General features: G+C 43.7%; 1 protein-coding gene across 1 annotated transcript in view; it reads right to left on the bottom strand.

Moving 5' to 3' along the window:
- Map1b (microtubule associated protein 1B) overlaps positions 1 to 18,126 on the bottom strand; it is a 91,576-nt gene that overhangs the window by 66,980 nt on the left and 6,470 nt on the right. The window contains exon 2 of the mRNA XM_021179887.3: positions 16,075 to 16,176. Within this exon, the coding sequence (XP_021035546.1) occupies positions 16,075 to 16,176 (102 nt within the window). The remainder of the gene's footprint in view (positions 1 to 16,074; positions 16,177 to 18,126) is intronic.

The following is an 18,126-nucleotide window of genomic DNA, read 5'->3' as shown; positions in this document are numbered from 1 at the left end:
GGTGTATGTATGCAATGTCATCCCTGACAAGAAAATACGGTCTGGACCCAAAGAAACTAAATTCTAAGGAGGGTCTCAGCGGCCCAAGTGCACTGCAAAAGGTTTTAAACTCTCCAATTTCCAAACAACCAACATCCCCCACCCCAACAGTTTCAAAGGATCTCTAATGTGGGTGGCCCTGGAGCTCACAGACCCCGTGTCTCCTCCACAAGAAAAGGGGCTTAGACAGGTTAGAGGCAGTTTCCCTGTCTGGTTCTCTGAAAGCCTGACAGAAATGGGGAGAGAGGCTTTGTCCTTTAGGGTAGTGTCTTATTCTCAGAACTCTAGCCTGCTATCGGAACTGATTTTAGGTAGTGGAAAACGACCTCTGATACTTGCCAGACTTCCCCTGTGAGGTGTGGCTGTTGAAGCTAGTTAGTCAATGCCATTGCACAGGTGAGCAGGCCGAGGTTCTGAGGTGCCCAGGGTCCCACAGCTAAGCCAGGCTGCACTTGGGCCTACACTAACTCTTCCAACTTAGAGCTCTCAGATTGCTTCAAACATGAAAACAACTCGCCCTGCCCATACAGAAAAGGATTTTCTTATTTTTTAGAATTATTGTTTTTTTTTCTTCTCTATATCCAAGTCTATGTTTACATTTGTTGGAAGAAGTGAAAAAGGTTGTTAAACTCCAATCCGGGCTCAGAAACTCTATGACACCCGGCTTCCATCTTGCACCTTAACTTATTTTTCCATCTGGGAAGACAAGAGCTCTAGCCTGAAACACAACAAATCGGACTTGAACATCCTCTATCCCCGCCATCATGAAAAGCAAACATTTTGAAGACGGATGGGACCAGCTGCCTGTATCCTCTTTCTACCCAGCAGCCACCCTGGCTGGGCCTTGTTGTTGCTTTTTTTCCAGAGCCATTTTCTGCAGCAGGGCCAGGGCCACTGTGGGCTCTGAGAAGACTGATGCGGCCCTGCTTTTGTAAGGCAAGGGGGCGATTTCCCAGGCTTGCTTTGTGTCCCTGCTCAGTCACTAAGTGATAGACAGCGCTGCAGCGCCTATCTCTGTTCATCCGGCCAGTGTGTGTGTGTGTGTGTGTGTGTGTGTGTGTGTGTGTGTGTGTTTCTGTGCTTTCAAGGTTTTTCCTCTCCTTTTAAAAACTTCTCCTATGAAGTAAGACAGCAGTTATTCGTAGGAAAATTTATCAGAACCAAATTCTTCTTAGTGGGAAAAAAAAAGGCAGTAGAATTTCTCTCCTCGTGCTAATCCCCTGTTTGACATGCAATGACATCATCCTATAGGGAGGAGGGTGGGTGTGGACAGGAGACAATGTAATGTCTGCTATAATTACAGGGTTTAATATGCAGGATCAGGGAGGTGGATGTGAGCTACAGGCAAGCCCTTCTCACCAGGCCTTGTGGGGGGAGGGGGAGTGAATATAATGGGGCTCAGTAATGCACTTGAGGGGGTCTTGCTGTGGCAATACCAAAAGGAGCAGAAATCAAAGGACTACACTGGCCAGCCTTCATTTTCTGATGCAAAAACATCTCCTAGAGACCAGTGAAGTAAAACTGCATTTCCCCCACTATTGAGGCCCATTGAACTGCAGTGTCCCAAAAGACAACACGAACAGATACAAAAACTCACAAGCACAGACAGAAAAGAGCATTTTAAAAAGCACTGCTACACCATACACTCATAGCACAAAATATCCACACAGCGCCTGGCATATGGATGATGCACTGATTTACATGACGGAAACTAATATCATCAGCGTTTTGAGTGTTAAATAACCTAAGTCCCTTTTAAAAACATAGGTTTCTGAGATGGATCAAAAATGATAAGACAGTAGCTAGCACATTCTCTAACCATGGCATTTACAGACTGCCTGCCTCCATTAGACAGGATTAAAAAAGCTGGTGGGCTACCTTGGTGGCAGACTCAAACAGTCTAATATGCCTTGTCCAATGTATGCATTTTTCAAGCAATTCATACATAGCCACTCCTAGAGTGACATGAAGAATTGGTGTGCGGCTTCTTTTGGTAGGTGTCGAGGCTATAGGAAGGGATTGCTGTTTGAACTGTACCATTGGGAAAACAGGGATTTCAATTGGTTTCAAGGTGGGAAGGACTTTGATTAGACAAAGAGAAGTTTAAAAAAAAAAGAAAAGAAAAGAAGAGAAAAGAAAAGAAAAGCTTGGCTCTAGGGAATTTGGAGCTAATATTGTGAGAAAATTAGAAGCTCAACGTAACCACTTATATGAGTGGCGCTGCACAGAGTGGCCAACGGTATGCTAAGTTTGAACGGTCAGGATGCAGCAGAGGTCCCGGCTTTCCTGACACTTGTTAGCATTCATTCCCCTGAAGGGGTGAAAGCTCTCCTCACCACTACAGGTATTTATTTCCCTTCTTAAGACCATGTATCTGAAAACCTGAAGAACAGAAGATAGCATTCTTGGTGAAATATTGGTTTATAGTTCAAAATAGCTGCATATTACTTAGGGAAGGGACACCATGGCAGATGACCTTCAATGTGATGTCACAGCCCTGGAGAAGTTCAGGGGAGAGGGGCCCTGCAAGGTAAAAGTCAGCTCAGTAAGACTCACCCCAAAAGAGCAAGACAAACAGTAAGAGGGTGTTCTGCTAACTACGATGGAGCAAGCCAACCTTACGGGGGGACTCTTACATACACGAAAATAAATGAAGTGAGTGAAAATAAACGCAACTCGCTCTAGAAAAATATGGCTTATGAATCATCTCAAAGACTGTAACACGCTGACAGCTTTGAATGGCAGATTTCCGCAGACAGAGATTCTGCCGCACAATGGGTGCTTCAACTTGGGCTGAGTTGAAGAAGTGGGTTGACATGGAGACAGACAAGAAGATGCTCTGAGGTTCCAAATTCACGAGTCTTTGAAGGACTCATGAAAAGACACTACTAATGACAACAAACATGGCCATGGTGATTTGCATGGTGGCATGCAAAAAGGTACGTCGAGGGGGAAGCCTCACGGGAGAAGAAATGCATACAAAGCAATCAAAGTATCCATTTTAGCATGTTTCACCCAAGGAGGAAAGCTGCATATTAATAGCATCATTTAATATGGCCTCACTATCTCCACCCTTCACATAGCATGTAGCTCCCGAATACTCATAAATCCACTGTGTGTAGAACAGGGTCTTCGGTAAGGAAACTGAGGCACAGGGCATTGACGTATAACATGGAGCTTGCATTTGAACCTGTGTGGTCCAGCCCTAACTGTTCTGCTCACTCCCCCTTGACCTGTTCAGTCAGACTCAGGAAGGCTGGAGAGGCTCGAACTCAGTCCTTTACACCTGTCCATAATTCTAGGCTGCAAGACACACTTTGGGGGAAACCAGTCTCATTTCTTGAGTCTTCCTCCCCTTAAGAACCAAAGAGAGCCGAGTCTAGATGAGGCCTCTGTGGTTGGCAACCTGGACTGGATAGAGTTCAGGAAATGTCCCTGTAAGGGGAGGCGGCATTGGGTGGGACTCAAGGGGTATCGTGAGATTCCCGAAGGAGGGTATGGAACCTTGCCTGTTGACAGATGCTGAGCCTAGAAGAACATTTCCAGGGAGAAAACAAACAGAACTCAAAATGGAACCTTTTGAAAAAGCTCTACAGCATAAGATAAAATGAATACTCTGGCCTGAGAGTCAGTGGAAAATTATATCTTAAAAAAAAAAGGTTTTCTTAAAGGAACAAAGCAGACTTCTGGAAAATAATGGTATCCCCAAAATTAATTTAGACATGTCTTCTATGAAATGATAGAGAGCCACCCAATGTTGAGTGAGCCACCATGCAAGCAAGCAGCATCACGATGACCTATGAAAAGCAAACAGTAGAGATAACCAGCCTGGCGGACACTGGAGCACCCTCACTTCCTATGAATCCTGTAAACAAAGGCAGGCAGGAGGATGCTGAGTCTCTGAGGACCTCTCTGAGCACTGTGGTTCCATTACAGCAGAACCTCAGTAACAGTTACAACCAAAACCCCTGAGTTCTGATGCCCCTATGTTTAAACGCGCTGGTTTCTTTCTCTGGTCCCTGGAGTTACTGATGCCACCAACCAATTGTCACTAATCACGTGTCTCTCGGTGGTCAGTGAAAACTCGTGCCAGCCTTCTAGCTTTTTTCTTACATCTCAACAGAATAATGTAAAGTCTTCTGAAAAATACTTATACATTTAACGCTTACCATCTTTATAGAAAGATCTTAAATAATTTCCATCTCCCTCTTCCTATTTCCTAGGCAATAGAGGATTGTAAGCTTTCGGTGATCCTCACAAAGTCTACAACAAAACCAAAAACAACCCTGCATCCTCTACAACGAGGCAGTGCAGACTGCTAACCTAGGAAATATAAGTAGCGACCATCATCCTTCGTAAGCACAAAAGAAAAAGACTTTTGCTGAATTTCACCCGTGAAGGCCCTTCCCTTGTCATCCTTGGAGGACCTGTTCCTCTGTCATATGCTAGATGGCGCTACACTCTCCTCTCCTCCTTAGCAGTTGGAGACACATACTTGTGTGACTGAGAAGTGCCTCTGAATCTTGATGGACAGTTAGTTCCAACCACAGGAGAGTGTGTGGGAACAAACGCTTGTTTATTAATTAATTAATTAATTAATTAATTAATTAACTAATTAATATATCACATCGTTATTAGCCCTCTTATATGACAGGGCCCCAGACTCCGCAGACAAGCAATACCCATTAGGGACAGTGAGCAGGTGAGTGTGAACAGTTACATTTTGATTCATCCCAGTAAGTTCTCCTGTTCTACTCTGAATGCCCAAGAACTTCATACAAACACATCTTGGCTTGACCCATCGGCTATGTTCACAGTTAACAGCTATGGCTACCTTTGCATGTAAAGCATTTTACCAAATATATAAGTGACTTTTTTTTTTTTTTTACTATGAGTTGATGTTATCAAAAAAAAAATAGCAGAACATTAAGTGTAAAAGGATCTTTGAGATAAAGTTTAGAAAACACTGAAGTTCAAGAATTTTTCCATAAGAGCACACATCTACTCAACAGAGGTCATTCAAGCCCAGGTTGTCCATCCCAGGCCCACCTGTGGAGGGCTCTGACTCTCTCTCTCTCAGAAATTGGTCGCTTGTTTTTGCCAAGTCTCTGAAAGTTGATAGTTTGTAAATAAATATCCAACACCTTCATGTTTAAAGGAAATCTATAACAACAAAAAAAGTGCTAATAATGTAAGCAATGACTGCACGTTTTCATTTGTCTAACATGGCTTATTTTTCACTCTGTAAAGTGGCTCTAGTTTCTTGAGCCAGTGATTTCTCACGACTCACCATCTTGACCTTGTCTGCCTAGGTCCTGGCATTACCCTCTAAGGCTCTTTAACTTAAAGCCTCTTTGTCTCTGTGGTTAGGAGACAACCACATTCCTCCTTCTTTCTCACAAGGAAAAGGAGCGGGATCCGAAAGTTAGACTCCTGGAAGGTTCCGTCCTGAAATCTGCTCTGTGATTAATTTAAGGTCTTGCTTTTACTTACTCAAAGTATGCTTTTGTTTATTTCCTTTATTGTTTTTTTTTTTCTTTCTGAATTGTAAATTGGAACTTCTGTTGTTTTTGTTGCTAACTATTTTCAAATTTGCGAGGAGTCTGTTTACCAGGCATAGAGAATCCATTTGCTGTGTGAAGTTTGCTTAGGTTGCCAGCAGCAGAATGTCTACGGAGAGAAGCCTATTTCTAGATGACCCCATGGAGTGAGTTAATTTGACACATTATTTCATTTGTATTTATACACTGGAATGATATTCCAAAGGCACAAAATAATCTCTGTTCTATGTATAAAACAAGAAAACAAAAAGCAGACAGGACATAATAGCATAACCAACCGTGATGTAAGGCTTATTTAAAAAACAAAACACTGACCTCATGCCTAAAAATAACCCAAACCAACATGGTTTGTAAAAAACATGACTGTGATTGGAGAGTAGGGAGACACACTATTTTTAAAATTCAAGTGGAAATATGAAAGCAAGATAGAAGCAGATAACATGGAGGTTGTGTGTGAATGAATGATATGTGTGAAGGCCCAATGCAAAACCAAGCGACAGTCAGATGAGGGGGGCTCTGTTACTGTTTGCACATAGAAAACTTTTTTTCTCCTAGAGTATATTCTAAGTCACAATGAGAAGCATATTTTAGCAACCACGTTGATCAGTGATAGCTGGTTATCCTTGTCAACCACGATGTACTGTCACGGTAGCATGTGCTACACTTTCATACAGGTAACAATGTAGAGGGGTTTTCATCAGTGTGGCTGGGGGCATGGCACGTTTCCCTGTGATGTTATGGCATCCCTTAAAAAAAACAGTGTTTCCCAGATCTATTAGGAGTTTATGCACCCTCGATTGCTTATGCTCCTATAGTGTACAACTGTAATTTAAAAGCGAAGTGATACACCCCCCCACCCCACCCCCCCACACACATTATGAATATAAGTGGAAATATAAGTGGCTCCAAAATGTAAAATTTTAAGATATTTTGGGCAACAAGCTTTTATAAACGATTTCACTTTCCATGCCTTTTTAGATCAGGGGTTCTCAACCTGTGGGTCGCAACCCCTTTCAGGTCAAACAATCTTTCACAGGGGTCGCTACAAGACGTCCTGCGTATCAAATATTTGCGTTATGATTTATAACAGTAGCAAAATCACAGTTCTGGAGTAGCAATGAAAATACCTTTATAGTTGGGGGTCACCACAACATGAGGGAAAATGTATTAAAGGCTCTTAGCATTAGGACGGCTGAGAGCCACTGCTCTAAATCTTGACTGGATTTTGTGTTTAGTGGCTTCTTAAAGGATTGTGGGGTGGAGAAATCAACTACACTTTACATTACACTTTCAGAGAGGAGGAGGGTGTGGCTGGGGCTCTGTGGCCCCTTCAGTGATGCTGCCTGTGCGTCTAATAAATGACAATACTCGCTTAAAGGGTGAACTAAAAAAGAGAAAGAGAAAGACATCTCATCCTGTCTCTCTCCTCTCTGCTATCTTTAAAGACATCACTCTAGAAAGAAGAAGGAAGAATACATTTCCAAACCCATATTTACTACAAATAGTTTAACTATGTCTTAACTGATTCAGGGAGTCTAAGTGAATTCTGACGTGTTTGCTTAAAACAAAACAAAACAAAACAAAACAAAACAAAACAAAACAAAAGGACTGTATCACTGAATTTGTAAAACTTGGAGAATAACCCCTCAAAAAGTTATCAACAGAACCTTAAGTGACTGACCACCATACTGTTGTCAACATACATTATCACCAATGGCACTATTACATACATACATTTTTCTTTCAAGTTTCAGCATGCCCTGTGAAGGTTTTCTGTAAACACACAATGTCATATAGGATTGGATACATACATTAACGTAAGCCTTTAGAAAAAAAAATAATCAAACTGAGTTGGGGAAAATTGAGCCATTGCCTTAAAGGCCGAATATGTAAGCCAGGCAGCATTGGCACACACAGAGGCAGAGGCAGATAAATCTCAGAGTTTAAGGCCAGCCTGGTCTACAGGGGGAGTTCTAGGACAGCCAGGAAATAACAGGGAAACCCTGTCTCAAAAAACAAAAATGAATAGATAAATGAATAGATAGATAGATAGATAGATAGATAGATAGATAGATAGATAGATAATGAATGAATATGGCCTCAGATGGCAATAGCCAATCACAAGCCATATTACCATGAAAATCACTTTTCCATCTGGATAACCCGGGCTCTCTGGTAACGATCACCTGCACACACATTGTTGGTAATAATCTGATTTGATCATAGCTCCCCAAGGGTATTTATATCTGCACGTACTGACTTGTTAAATTATGCCGTGCTAATTGATGGTTCACATGACAAGATATGCATAGCTGATCATGCTCATTAAAATGCAGGCTATTCTCAATTATGTGCAACAAACGATGTGCCTGGGACTTTTAACACACTCAAACCACACTGAATCCCCGACTTTATAGGCTGCAATCCTTCGGCCTTCTTCCAAAACTTGTGCATAAGTACTTAGTTTGAGGCATAAAGCAGGACCAAATGCCAACATGCACATTCTTATTTAAATGGGAAAAGACAATGACATAGATAGAAACACCCACAGATCTGAGTCTTGAAATACTTTCCACACAGGTGTCTGCTGTTGTGCAAATACAGTTAAGTTGGTCTGGCTCACAGTTTCTACAGGGAGAGAGAGGAAAAGGCTAGGGCTAAGAGCCCCTGTCCTGGGAAGTCAATGCTCTGAGCATCCCGAGGCTGTGACTGTTTCCCGACTGACAGTCCTAGTAGGTGCGACAGGCAGATTTTTGAAATAAAGTTTCTTTCATAGACCTTTCAATCCTGGTTTTTCAAATATGTTAAGGGGCTGAAAAGATGGCTCAGGGGTTAAAAGCATTCATTAGCTGCTCTTCCAAAGGACCCAGGTTCAGTTCCCAGAACTCACATGACAGCTCATAACTGTCTACTTAACTTCAGTTCCAGGGGATATTTCCCTACCCCCCACCCCGTCATACACACACACACACACACACACACACACACACACACACACACAATGTTTTCCCCCTGAGCTGCACCATCTAAATTTTGCACTGAGAAGATACTTGGAATTCTAGCTGAAGAACAGGCACTCCTTAATCTGAGCAGGCATGCAGTGCATCTGTCTAGTGCAGTTAACTGGCAGCTTGCACTGATCTTTTGCAAGTGTGGTCTCCCAGCCGAAAGCTTAAAAGCTGTGAAGACTCCACCAGGGGGCTGCAGAGCTGTTCACCGTATCAGCATCATTCACCTAGGCAGCTCATTCACCTAGGCAGCAGGACATAGCCCATCGCTGATCCTTTCTCTCAGCTTTTGTTTTATTTTTGCCAGATGTGGTATTTGGGGCTGAATTTCAGGAACCCAAAGGCAACCCCGTGAGGCGGGGGGCTCAGGGCCAGGTATGGTGCACTGACCACTTAGCTACTCCATCCTACACTAGCCTCGAGAGGCTTCCCCAGGAATCTATGCATTTGGGCCAGACACTCAGCAGTGACTGTTCTCACAACGACTGAAATCCCATTTTATTAAGGAAAAACTGGCTTAAGAGCAAAGGGCAGACATAAGGGCCTTTCCTCCGTGACAATAAGGGCAGTCCTTAAGGTGCTGGGTTTTAAATCAGTCCTTCCAAATCCTGTGGCAACGCTTAGCAGCAACCGTTTGAATCTTTTAAACTGAGGTGTGGTGCACTCTCTGGGCTTGCAATGCTTGCTTTGAATCACATACTTCTCCTCTGAAATCCTATACGGACTGTCTCATCTTATGTTCTGTGAGCATTTGTCTCACTCCTTCTAAGCCCTGGAAGAGTTTATTAAAGTCACATTATTTTTGTCTTGTTTGTGTTAGCTGCCCAGGCCCTGCAGCTCATGTTTAAGGTGTGTCTCTGGGGGAAGTACTCTTCATTTTTCCACATGTCTCCAGGACCAAGGAAATATGACTTCACACAATAGCTATCACCCTCAGACTGCAGCGAGAAAACAAAGCCAGCGAGCCCTGGAGTATAATGTTTGGAGATACTTGATCGTTGCCGCGGTAGCGTTTAATTAGTCTTGGGTTGCTGCTGGGGGCGGAGTGCTGGTACCTGGGCAACCTTTGTCACCACGGGTTGGAACAATCAAAACATAGAGCTTGTTAGGGTTTTCATTTCACTCCCGGTCTTGAGGAATAGAGAACAAAAAGCTCTTCTATGTCAGTCTCTGTGTTTGTCTGCCTCTCTCTCTCTCTCTCTCTCTCTCTCTCTCTCTCTCTCTCTCTCACACACACACACACACATGCAGACACACACAGACACACAAACACACAATTTGTAGATTAAGGAAGTGCTTTCTTTGTAAAATAACAGTGAGTTTTAAAGGAATGAATGATATCTTTTCCCATCTAGATTATGAACAGTGGGCATATCTTCTCCCACAGTTCCCTTCACCCCTCTTTGCTTATTAATAGGTACACAACACCAAGTGCCTGAAATTCAAGAAGCAATCTTTCAGTTTGTGTTTCATCTGTTCCCTCATCTGCCAGTCTCCCTAGCACATTGCTACAAATGCTGGACATGGACCACAAAGACCCAAATGGTGGCCGGAAGCAAGTGTGGGACTGCGGGCGTGACAGTTCACTACTGTTGTGTGTTTTTAGACCCCGAGTAAAATTACAGGCACTTTAGTTCCCCCCCCCCCCAAAAGAAGAAGAAAAATGCACGGAGGCCGCCTGTGATGTCTCCTTGCTGAGCAGTGACAGCAGCTGCTCTGGATTGCACTTAGCTGCACTTAATGGCCAGTTATTGGCATTCCCTAACACGGTCCCTGAGCCCAGGCAGACCACTTCATGCCACGGTCTTGCCTACGCTGGTCTGTATGGAGTAGTTCCACAGTGCCCATTAGGAACGGCTTGAGAGCCATTACTGTCGGCAGACTAAAACATCCTTTCTACTCAGGTTTTTTTTTTTTTGAGAAGTGAGATGAATAGTTATTTCTAGGTGGTGTGAACAAGCTGTCATTAACTCCCTGGGGGATGAAGGCACCTGAACACAGAAATGACACGGTGGTGTGTGTGTGTGTGTTTCCTTTATGTTGGCCATACCTGTGTCAAAGGAGGGAACTCGCCTACTGTGCTAGGCTGTGAATATAAAGAACCCCTGACACTTGAAAGCCAAGAGGCATGCAGCTCTTACAGGTATCAAAAGCCTCATGCCACAGACACCACAGGACTCCGAGTCCAGTGTGACTTTGGGCTGTTTTGACAATGGCAGGCTCTGTGCTGTGATCTGGACCCATCAGTCTGAAGGGGACAATAGGACGGCGGCAGATATGGCTAAGGGAGAGCAAGCAGGCTGCCCTCCCTGCAAGCAGGCTAGGCGGGCTTGAGAGGGAAGGCCGATGGAGGCTAGGGGTTTGCAATAAAATAACTCTTTCCCAGGCAGGCACCATTTACCTCAGTGAGTATGGTTATTTCATGAAAATAAGGCTTGTCATTTTAACGACTGAGTTCCTCCTGTCACCTTGGACAATGACGTAATGACAAAGGATAAAGGAACCTTGTGGGCACGTTGACAGGGGCCCTACCCTGACTATGTACATAGGTCAGAGGAAGCAGCAGGACAGAGCCTTGCCTAACCTGTGGTCACAGGTTCCCTGAGTGGCACATCATCAGTCCCTGGAATGCAAAGGGACGATGCATGTATGTGCTTTGTTGCTTAAAGGCTGAGAGCAAGGCTGTAAACTACATCCATGACTCTCTGTTGTAGAGCAGTGGTTGCACTCTAAGCATACACAACTAAGTCATAATTCTACGCAATGGCTAGCTATCCAGGACTAGACACAGAAATATGACAAAGCCTAGGGTCATGGTTGAGGTTTTTTTTCTTTTTCTTACAACTCTGCCAGCAAATGTTAGACAGGAGACCTTGACTCACTAATGTGAAAGGAAGGGAAAGACTCGCCTGACTGAAACGTAAAGGATCGGTTTTAACTCTCTAACCTAAGCCAATCTCCGGAAAGGATATTTTTAGCAGTCTCTCAGCACAGACCTAAAGATGCTTGCCTGCGGTTTGCTTATCTTTCATCCACTACAGGGAAGGTACGAGTTCTCAAGCAGAACCGCCCATGTACACCTTTCAGAATCAATCACAGACAAAAGAAGGCTTTCGTGAATGTGATCTAGTAGCTAGTGGCGATAGAACTAATGTAAATACGCTAGAGTTGTGCTATTAATTCAGCTGACTAAGACAGTAAACCACAGGAAATGTGAGTCTCTTAAAATTGGCAGACACTACAGTCACTTGTGGTTGAAGAGAGAAGAGGAAACAGTGGTGGATGGAGAGGATGAGGTTTGGAGGGACTGGGTCATTGCAGTAAGGGAGACAGCCAGGGCTATCACCCTACATCACCATCCTTGTGTCCAGCGTGGTAGGCCATGTTGCAGATGGTCTAACCTCTGCCCTGGCTCTACTCTTGCACTGTCTTCATTTTGCCCAAAGAACTGAGAGCAGTGCTGAAAATATTATCTACGATTAAACTGGAAGAGTCTTGCCACCTCCAGACAAAAGAAGAGCTCTGTGCCTTCTGAGAATGCCCATGGCAACTGCTTCTAAGGATTGTCTTTAATATAAATTAAAAAAGGATTACAAGAGGGAAGCCAGACATATATCAGGAACTCGGTATTTCCCACAGACAGTAAGAATCACCATACATACCAGTCACGCACATACAGATCTTCCTTGTGGAGATGAGAGATGGCTACTCACTTATATTTAGTTCCCCAGAAGGTCGGCTACCATGTGTTCACACACATTTATTCAACTGGCCTTCCTTCTGAAGCAGAAGTAAGCATTCTGAGTCACAAACAAAGAGACTGAGATATGAAATGTTTAAGTGTCCAAGGCCACTCAGAAACACCCATGACAGAGCTAAGGACAAATGTGGGAAGCTGGCTCCAGAATCTGTAACTGTACTGTAATTGTCAATTACAATCTGTAAATTGTAATCTGTACTGATGGCAAGAAAAGGGTTATCAAAAAATTTAACCATTTTAAAGAACAGATAAAAATGACAACGTGAGATAAAAGAGACTATTGCTCTCTCTCTCTCTCTCTGTATGAGAAGGCTTTCCCCAGTCCAGGGGATTATGGGATACTGTCTATACCCTCAGAAGATAAGTTCCCCTGTAACTATATACACCAAGGTCTACAGTTAAACCTGGGAAAGAAACAACAGAAATGGAAGCCAGTCAAACTCTATGCGTCATGGCAGACTTGAGCTTCCATAGAAAGTTTTGCAGATTCTTATTCCTGGAGACCTGCAACAATGAATGACTCAAGTCCAACATCATTAAGGCACAAAAATCACATACACGAACAAAAGGTTTATGATGGTGTGTGCACTCAGAAATAGAAGGGCATATAAGAGTGCTCGATGTCGCAGAGACTCAGCTGCAGAGCCCTCTCTTGAGTGAAAGACTGGGCTGTTCTCTCAGGACCCCTGTGCCTATCGGTCCAGCTCTGACTTGGCCAGAAAGCTTCGGTGAGAGCAATCCACAGAGAATGGCCTTGGTGCACAGCAGGAGTGTTCTGAGTGACCTCAAAAGCCGGTCCATGCTCAGGTGGTTTGAGAGACCTACGCAGACTTCAGTGACTGACCAATCTAAAAATCACACAGTCAGCGCTCTCCAGGATTTCATGATCTCTGGACTGACGTCTTCAAGAAGTCACACTGTGCCAACCCACCTACTATGCAGAAGGCAACCTACATTCCAGGCCCCGAATGACTAACTAGGGTGATCTTGAGTGAGACCTGATTCGCCTCCCAATGCACTCCAAAGCCTCAGTACAAAGTCTAAACTAGTATGAGAGTTAATTCCAGATACATGGTCTGCCCTTTGCAATTTAAGGCAGCCACCAACTCTTCATAGATGACCTCTGATTCCTAAGAAAAGCAAAAGAAATAACAGCCAACATGACTGTACGGCTCATCTGATTAGCACCTGAGCCCTTGGCTCCTCAGTCTCAGAGGATGACCAATATCCTACTGTCATGACTGCTAGCTGTAAACTTACCAAACCAAATCAATCAACCAATGGGGGGAGGGAAGAGGGACCTGTTTGATGTCTAGGGTGCAGGACTTTATGACTTTCAAGACAGAAGTGTGACAGAGGTCATGCCGGTTCTATTACTCAGCTCATCTTCCCAGTGTATGGCGCACGATAGCTAGCATCCATTTAAACAGTTTTACAGTGACTGAATGGCTTTTTTGTTTTGATAGACTCCGTCCCTCGTCTTATTCCTTTTCTCCAAGTAGACTTAGATTCTTGAAACTCTAAATGAGGGTGACTCGGCTGGTTCCACTGTAAGCGGCGTGTGAGACACACCACATGGTTTGTACTGAGTTTCAAGCAAGTGGGGAAGGGACCACTAGACTCAAACACGCTTAGAACTCTTAAGTAAGGACCATCTTACAACCTTACTCACCCCAGTCTGTGTCCTTGACCTTTAACCTCTTTCCACCGCACACTCAAGATGCACTCTGAATTGTGCTTTTGTCGATGACAGGTTGAGGGTTTGGTTAGCAACAGGCTTTAGATTTTGGATTAAAGGTTTTAGATTTGGGGGTTAGAGATGCAAATGTCCCAAACTCCAAATCTCCAAAATCCAAGAATGTCTGGTGTTAAACATTTTAGGTAAGGAATACTCAGCCGTAGCACAGTCTTGCTCAGAAAACTTCATGACTCCACAGGGGCACCACTCCCTTGGCTCTGCTCAGAGGGAAGCTGGGTCCTGCACAGCCTGGAAAGGAATGGTCCTAACATTAACCGGCTCTGCAGCTGGCTATGATGCTAGGGATGCTGAATGTCTGGAAGCCAGTCCTCAAATCAGCACTGAGCACTGCTGACATCACTAGATAGGTGACCCACTCTTAAAGCAGGTGACAGCGAGAAGATGGAGAGACGGAGTACTAACATGGTAATTTAGAGAGAGCTCTCTGTCTAGTCTCCAAGAGTAGTCCAAGCTAGGCCTTTAGGCTGGAAAGAGTGAATTCTTCTGCAGCTTTTTTTTTAACTTTTCATTTTTGCAATGCACATTTGTCATCATAGGAAGGCAGTCCAAATATGAATGTATACAATGAAAGCCACATGTGTAGAAATGAAAAAAAAAAACGTCTTACAAAACAGAAAGCCAGAACGACCTACAGAGAAGTGACAGAAACTTGGCATTTAGTTGCTGAAACAAACACACTTGTTGGCAAATGGCACTTATCTTCTGTCAGATGGTTATGGAGGTTTGCAAGACAGAAAAATAAAACACAATAATGACCAGAGCAAACACCTTAAGCTGTACCTAGCCTTTAGCAAATTATGTGCTGATGGTCCCTAGATAACTTCCTCCCCGCCCCCCACCCTGCCCAAACCACACCCACATCATCCACCATGTTCTCTACAGTTTTTTTTTTTTTTATTAGCACATTCAGTTCTCTGCTGGAAAGCTACAGTAGATGGTCACTGAAATGGGTGGGTTTTATTCTATCCTCAAAGTCAAAAGGAAAACGCAGGGGAGAGGTGCCACAGCCATCTTGCTGAGTTAAGAGTGACTCCAGAAGTCATTTACATTCCACACAAGTGGCTTTGAATCTCAGTGCACATGGGGTAGTGGGATATGATCTAGTCATGTAAGAGAGACCGACCTTCATGCCTGATGTTCTGTCAATGCCAATAAGAACTCATAGAAGAGAGGCATATAGCTAGGAAAGTCTTGATTTTATGTACGGCTCAAGTGGTAGTCAAGAAATAAAATGTAGTATCATTTCCATGGTGACCCTTCTGAAAAGACACACCTGGGTTGAGAGAATTCAATAGGAGCCAGAATCTTCTCTTATTATGTCCAAATGGGACCAGATAGAAGGAATTCATAGCTCAGAAAGGAGGAAGAAATGAATCTGCATCATCGAGGCCCAGATAGGTGGGTGGGACACATCCTCTTGGAGGGAACAGCTTTACATATGACCAGTGCTTGCGTCCTTACCTTTGATTCTCTTATTCTGAAAGAAAGGCTGTTTTTACAGCAGCTTGGAACATCAGGTTCTTTCCCACACTAAGGAGCTGAAAACATCTTTTGTGTCTGAAACACCAAGTGTCCTTTCTCTTTCTAGAGAAGGGAGGTGGAGGATTGTAGGAGCACCCAGTCTGTACTCAGAACTTTGAGTAAAATTAATATTGAAGTAGTCTGTAATCCCTTGAGGTCAGAGAACACTGAAACCCAAAGGGAAGTAAGCTGGACTTTCAAACCTCTCATAAGAACCCACACCATCAATAATCCACATGGTGATTACTTAAATTCTACTTTTCCAAGTTGTGGCTGCTGGCTCAAGTCATTGACATACATACAAAGAAACTTCTAGCAAGGAGAGGAAATTCTTTTTTCTTTCCACGCCAGACCAAAGCTTTTCCAGACAACGGTCACTCCCCTCATCCTGTCAAGAGCTAGGTTAACACTGAATAGAAGCCTCACCTGGAACTTCAGGAGAGAATCTTGCAGAGTGTCGAGATACGAAAAGTTTGAGTTCCTGGTCCAAGTTGCACTCGATCAGGTTTGTGTCCCACGATCGGATCCCTGTGGAGGAAAAGGAGGACAGTTGGCAGGCTTCCGGGAGTCACCTCAGAGTGGTTTGGAAAGCACCCCAATGGACGTTTCTCTCAGGCCTTTTGATGACAGGTTCCTTGACTAGCTGTGGATGCCCACAGATAGGAAAAGGAAGGCCCCTCCCCTGGGATACAAGGGAAGAAGAACTAACTGTGAGCCTCAAGTTCTGCCCCCTCAGAAAGGGTACATGCAGCAAGGCTGGGGGCTGGAAAGCAAACAGCAGACTCAAGGCAGGCTGGGAGGCACAGAAGATGACAGTTCTGGCTAGGAGGCCCCAGACTACCATCAGCTTCTTCAGCTCCAGTAAGTGGCCAATGTCAGATGCAGGTGGGACGGGCAGCTGCCATTCAAGCCTGGCTCTCTGTTTTCCAAAGGATGCTCTTGCAGTGCGTGTGTGTGATTTCTTACTTGTTTTTGACCTTGGTTTCTTTTCCCCCCTCCTCCATATCAATCTCAAATTGTGTGATCTTTGATAAGCAGGTGGAACTCAAGGTTTGGACTAGGAGTTCTATCAGTAATTTACTTTATTTAGTCAGCTGCTCAGGGAGTGCTTTTCATTCACAATTGTTGAGCTATACTGAATTTTTTTTTTTTAAAGCCAGGGGAACTTTTTATACTTGATAAAACTTCGGTAGTTTGGGGGTGGGCATGAACTCCCATGCATCAGCCTGGAAGGAGCCATCAAGAGCCAGTGTAACCCAGGGTGAAGCATCAGTGTGACTGTGGTTTTCAGTACTGGTCATATCTCCTCGGTCTCTTCTGTACTCCTCTCCCTCCCTCTTCAACCCAAAGGAGGTGTCTCAGAGGGAACACAGAGACCATCAAGTTATGAGAACCTTGGACAGAAGCCGGGAAAGCTCTGAGCTGCCGAAGCCCAGACAACATCTCTGTGTGTGTGTGTGTGTGTGTGTGTTCACATGTAATATGTAATATGTGTGTTCACGTGTATGTGTGTTCATGGGTATGTGCTCAGACTTTCCCTGACAGACTGTGCATGATGGAGCCAGTACACAGCACCAGGACTATACATGGTGTGATCAGCCTCAACTGCCGGAAACCAATTTCTGAGCCAACAAGTATTTATTATCAAACTCCTCAGAAAGAGGCTTGAGCCCTTAGGTGGATATCTGCAAGTGAGCTATCTCTAACCAAAAGGCCAATGATTGATTGATCCATTGATTGATTAGTATTTATGCCATCAGCCTAGAGGGTTTACATGGTAGTGCATGAAACCCACCTCTAAATCCTTAATGTCTACCTCCATTTACCACCATTGTTTTCCTATCTTAGGGATAATCATGTGCATTATACTATAATATATACAACACAGGTCTTAATTATATGTAATATTTTGATTAAAGATATATTAGATATAGATCTTTTAAAAGATTGTAGAACTCTGTTCACTATACATGAAAAGATATCTTCAAATTCATTTTCGCTCTCTCTTTTTCTCTCATTTTTATTTTAATTTTTTTGAGACAGGGTCTTATTACATAGCCAAACCAGCCTAGAATTCGCTCTAACTAGTTCAGGTGGCCTTGAAATTGTAATTCTGATGCCTGAGCTTCTAGACCTGTTCCATCAGAGGAACCTTCTCAACAGCTGGGTGTCCCTTCAATAGAGGGAGAATTTCTCACAGGAATAGCGGGAAAGATTCAGACAAGAAAGAGTTAACATTCCTAAGGAGAGGCTAAATTATAAGGGAAAATTTTATGAGTCTCCCTGGAAACATTAAATAGCCTCAGTTTGCATTTGTGCTAATGGAATATTTAAATTTTAACAAGAAAGGCATGTTGAGAGTTTGTGGGTCTTTTTAGTGGAGACATGATAAATGGCTTCTTTTTGTTCCCCGCAGAGCTTGACAGGTTGAGAGGTCTGAATTCATTAGAATATTTTACTTCAACATATATACACTCT

This window comes from Mus caroli, unplaced genomic scaffold, assembly GCF_978045245.1.
Source record: "Mus caroli unplaced genomic scaffold, Mus_caroli_1 scaffold_15, whole genome shotgun sequence".
In the NCBI taxonomy this organism is placed as follows: domain Eukaryota; kingdom Metazoa; phylum Chordata; class Mammalia; order Rodentia; family Muridae; genus Mus; species Mus caroli.
This window is presented reverse-complemented; position numbering and strand designations above follow the sequence as displayed.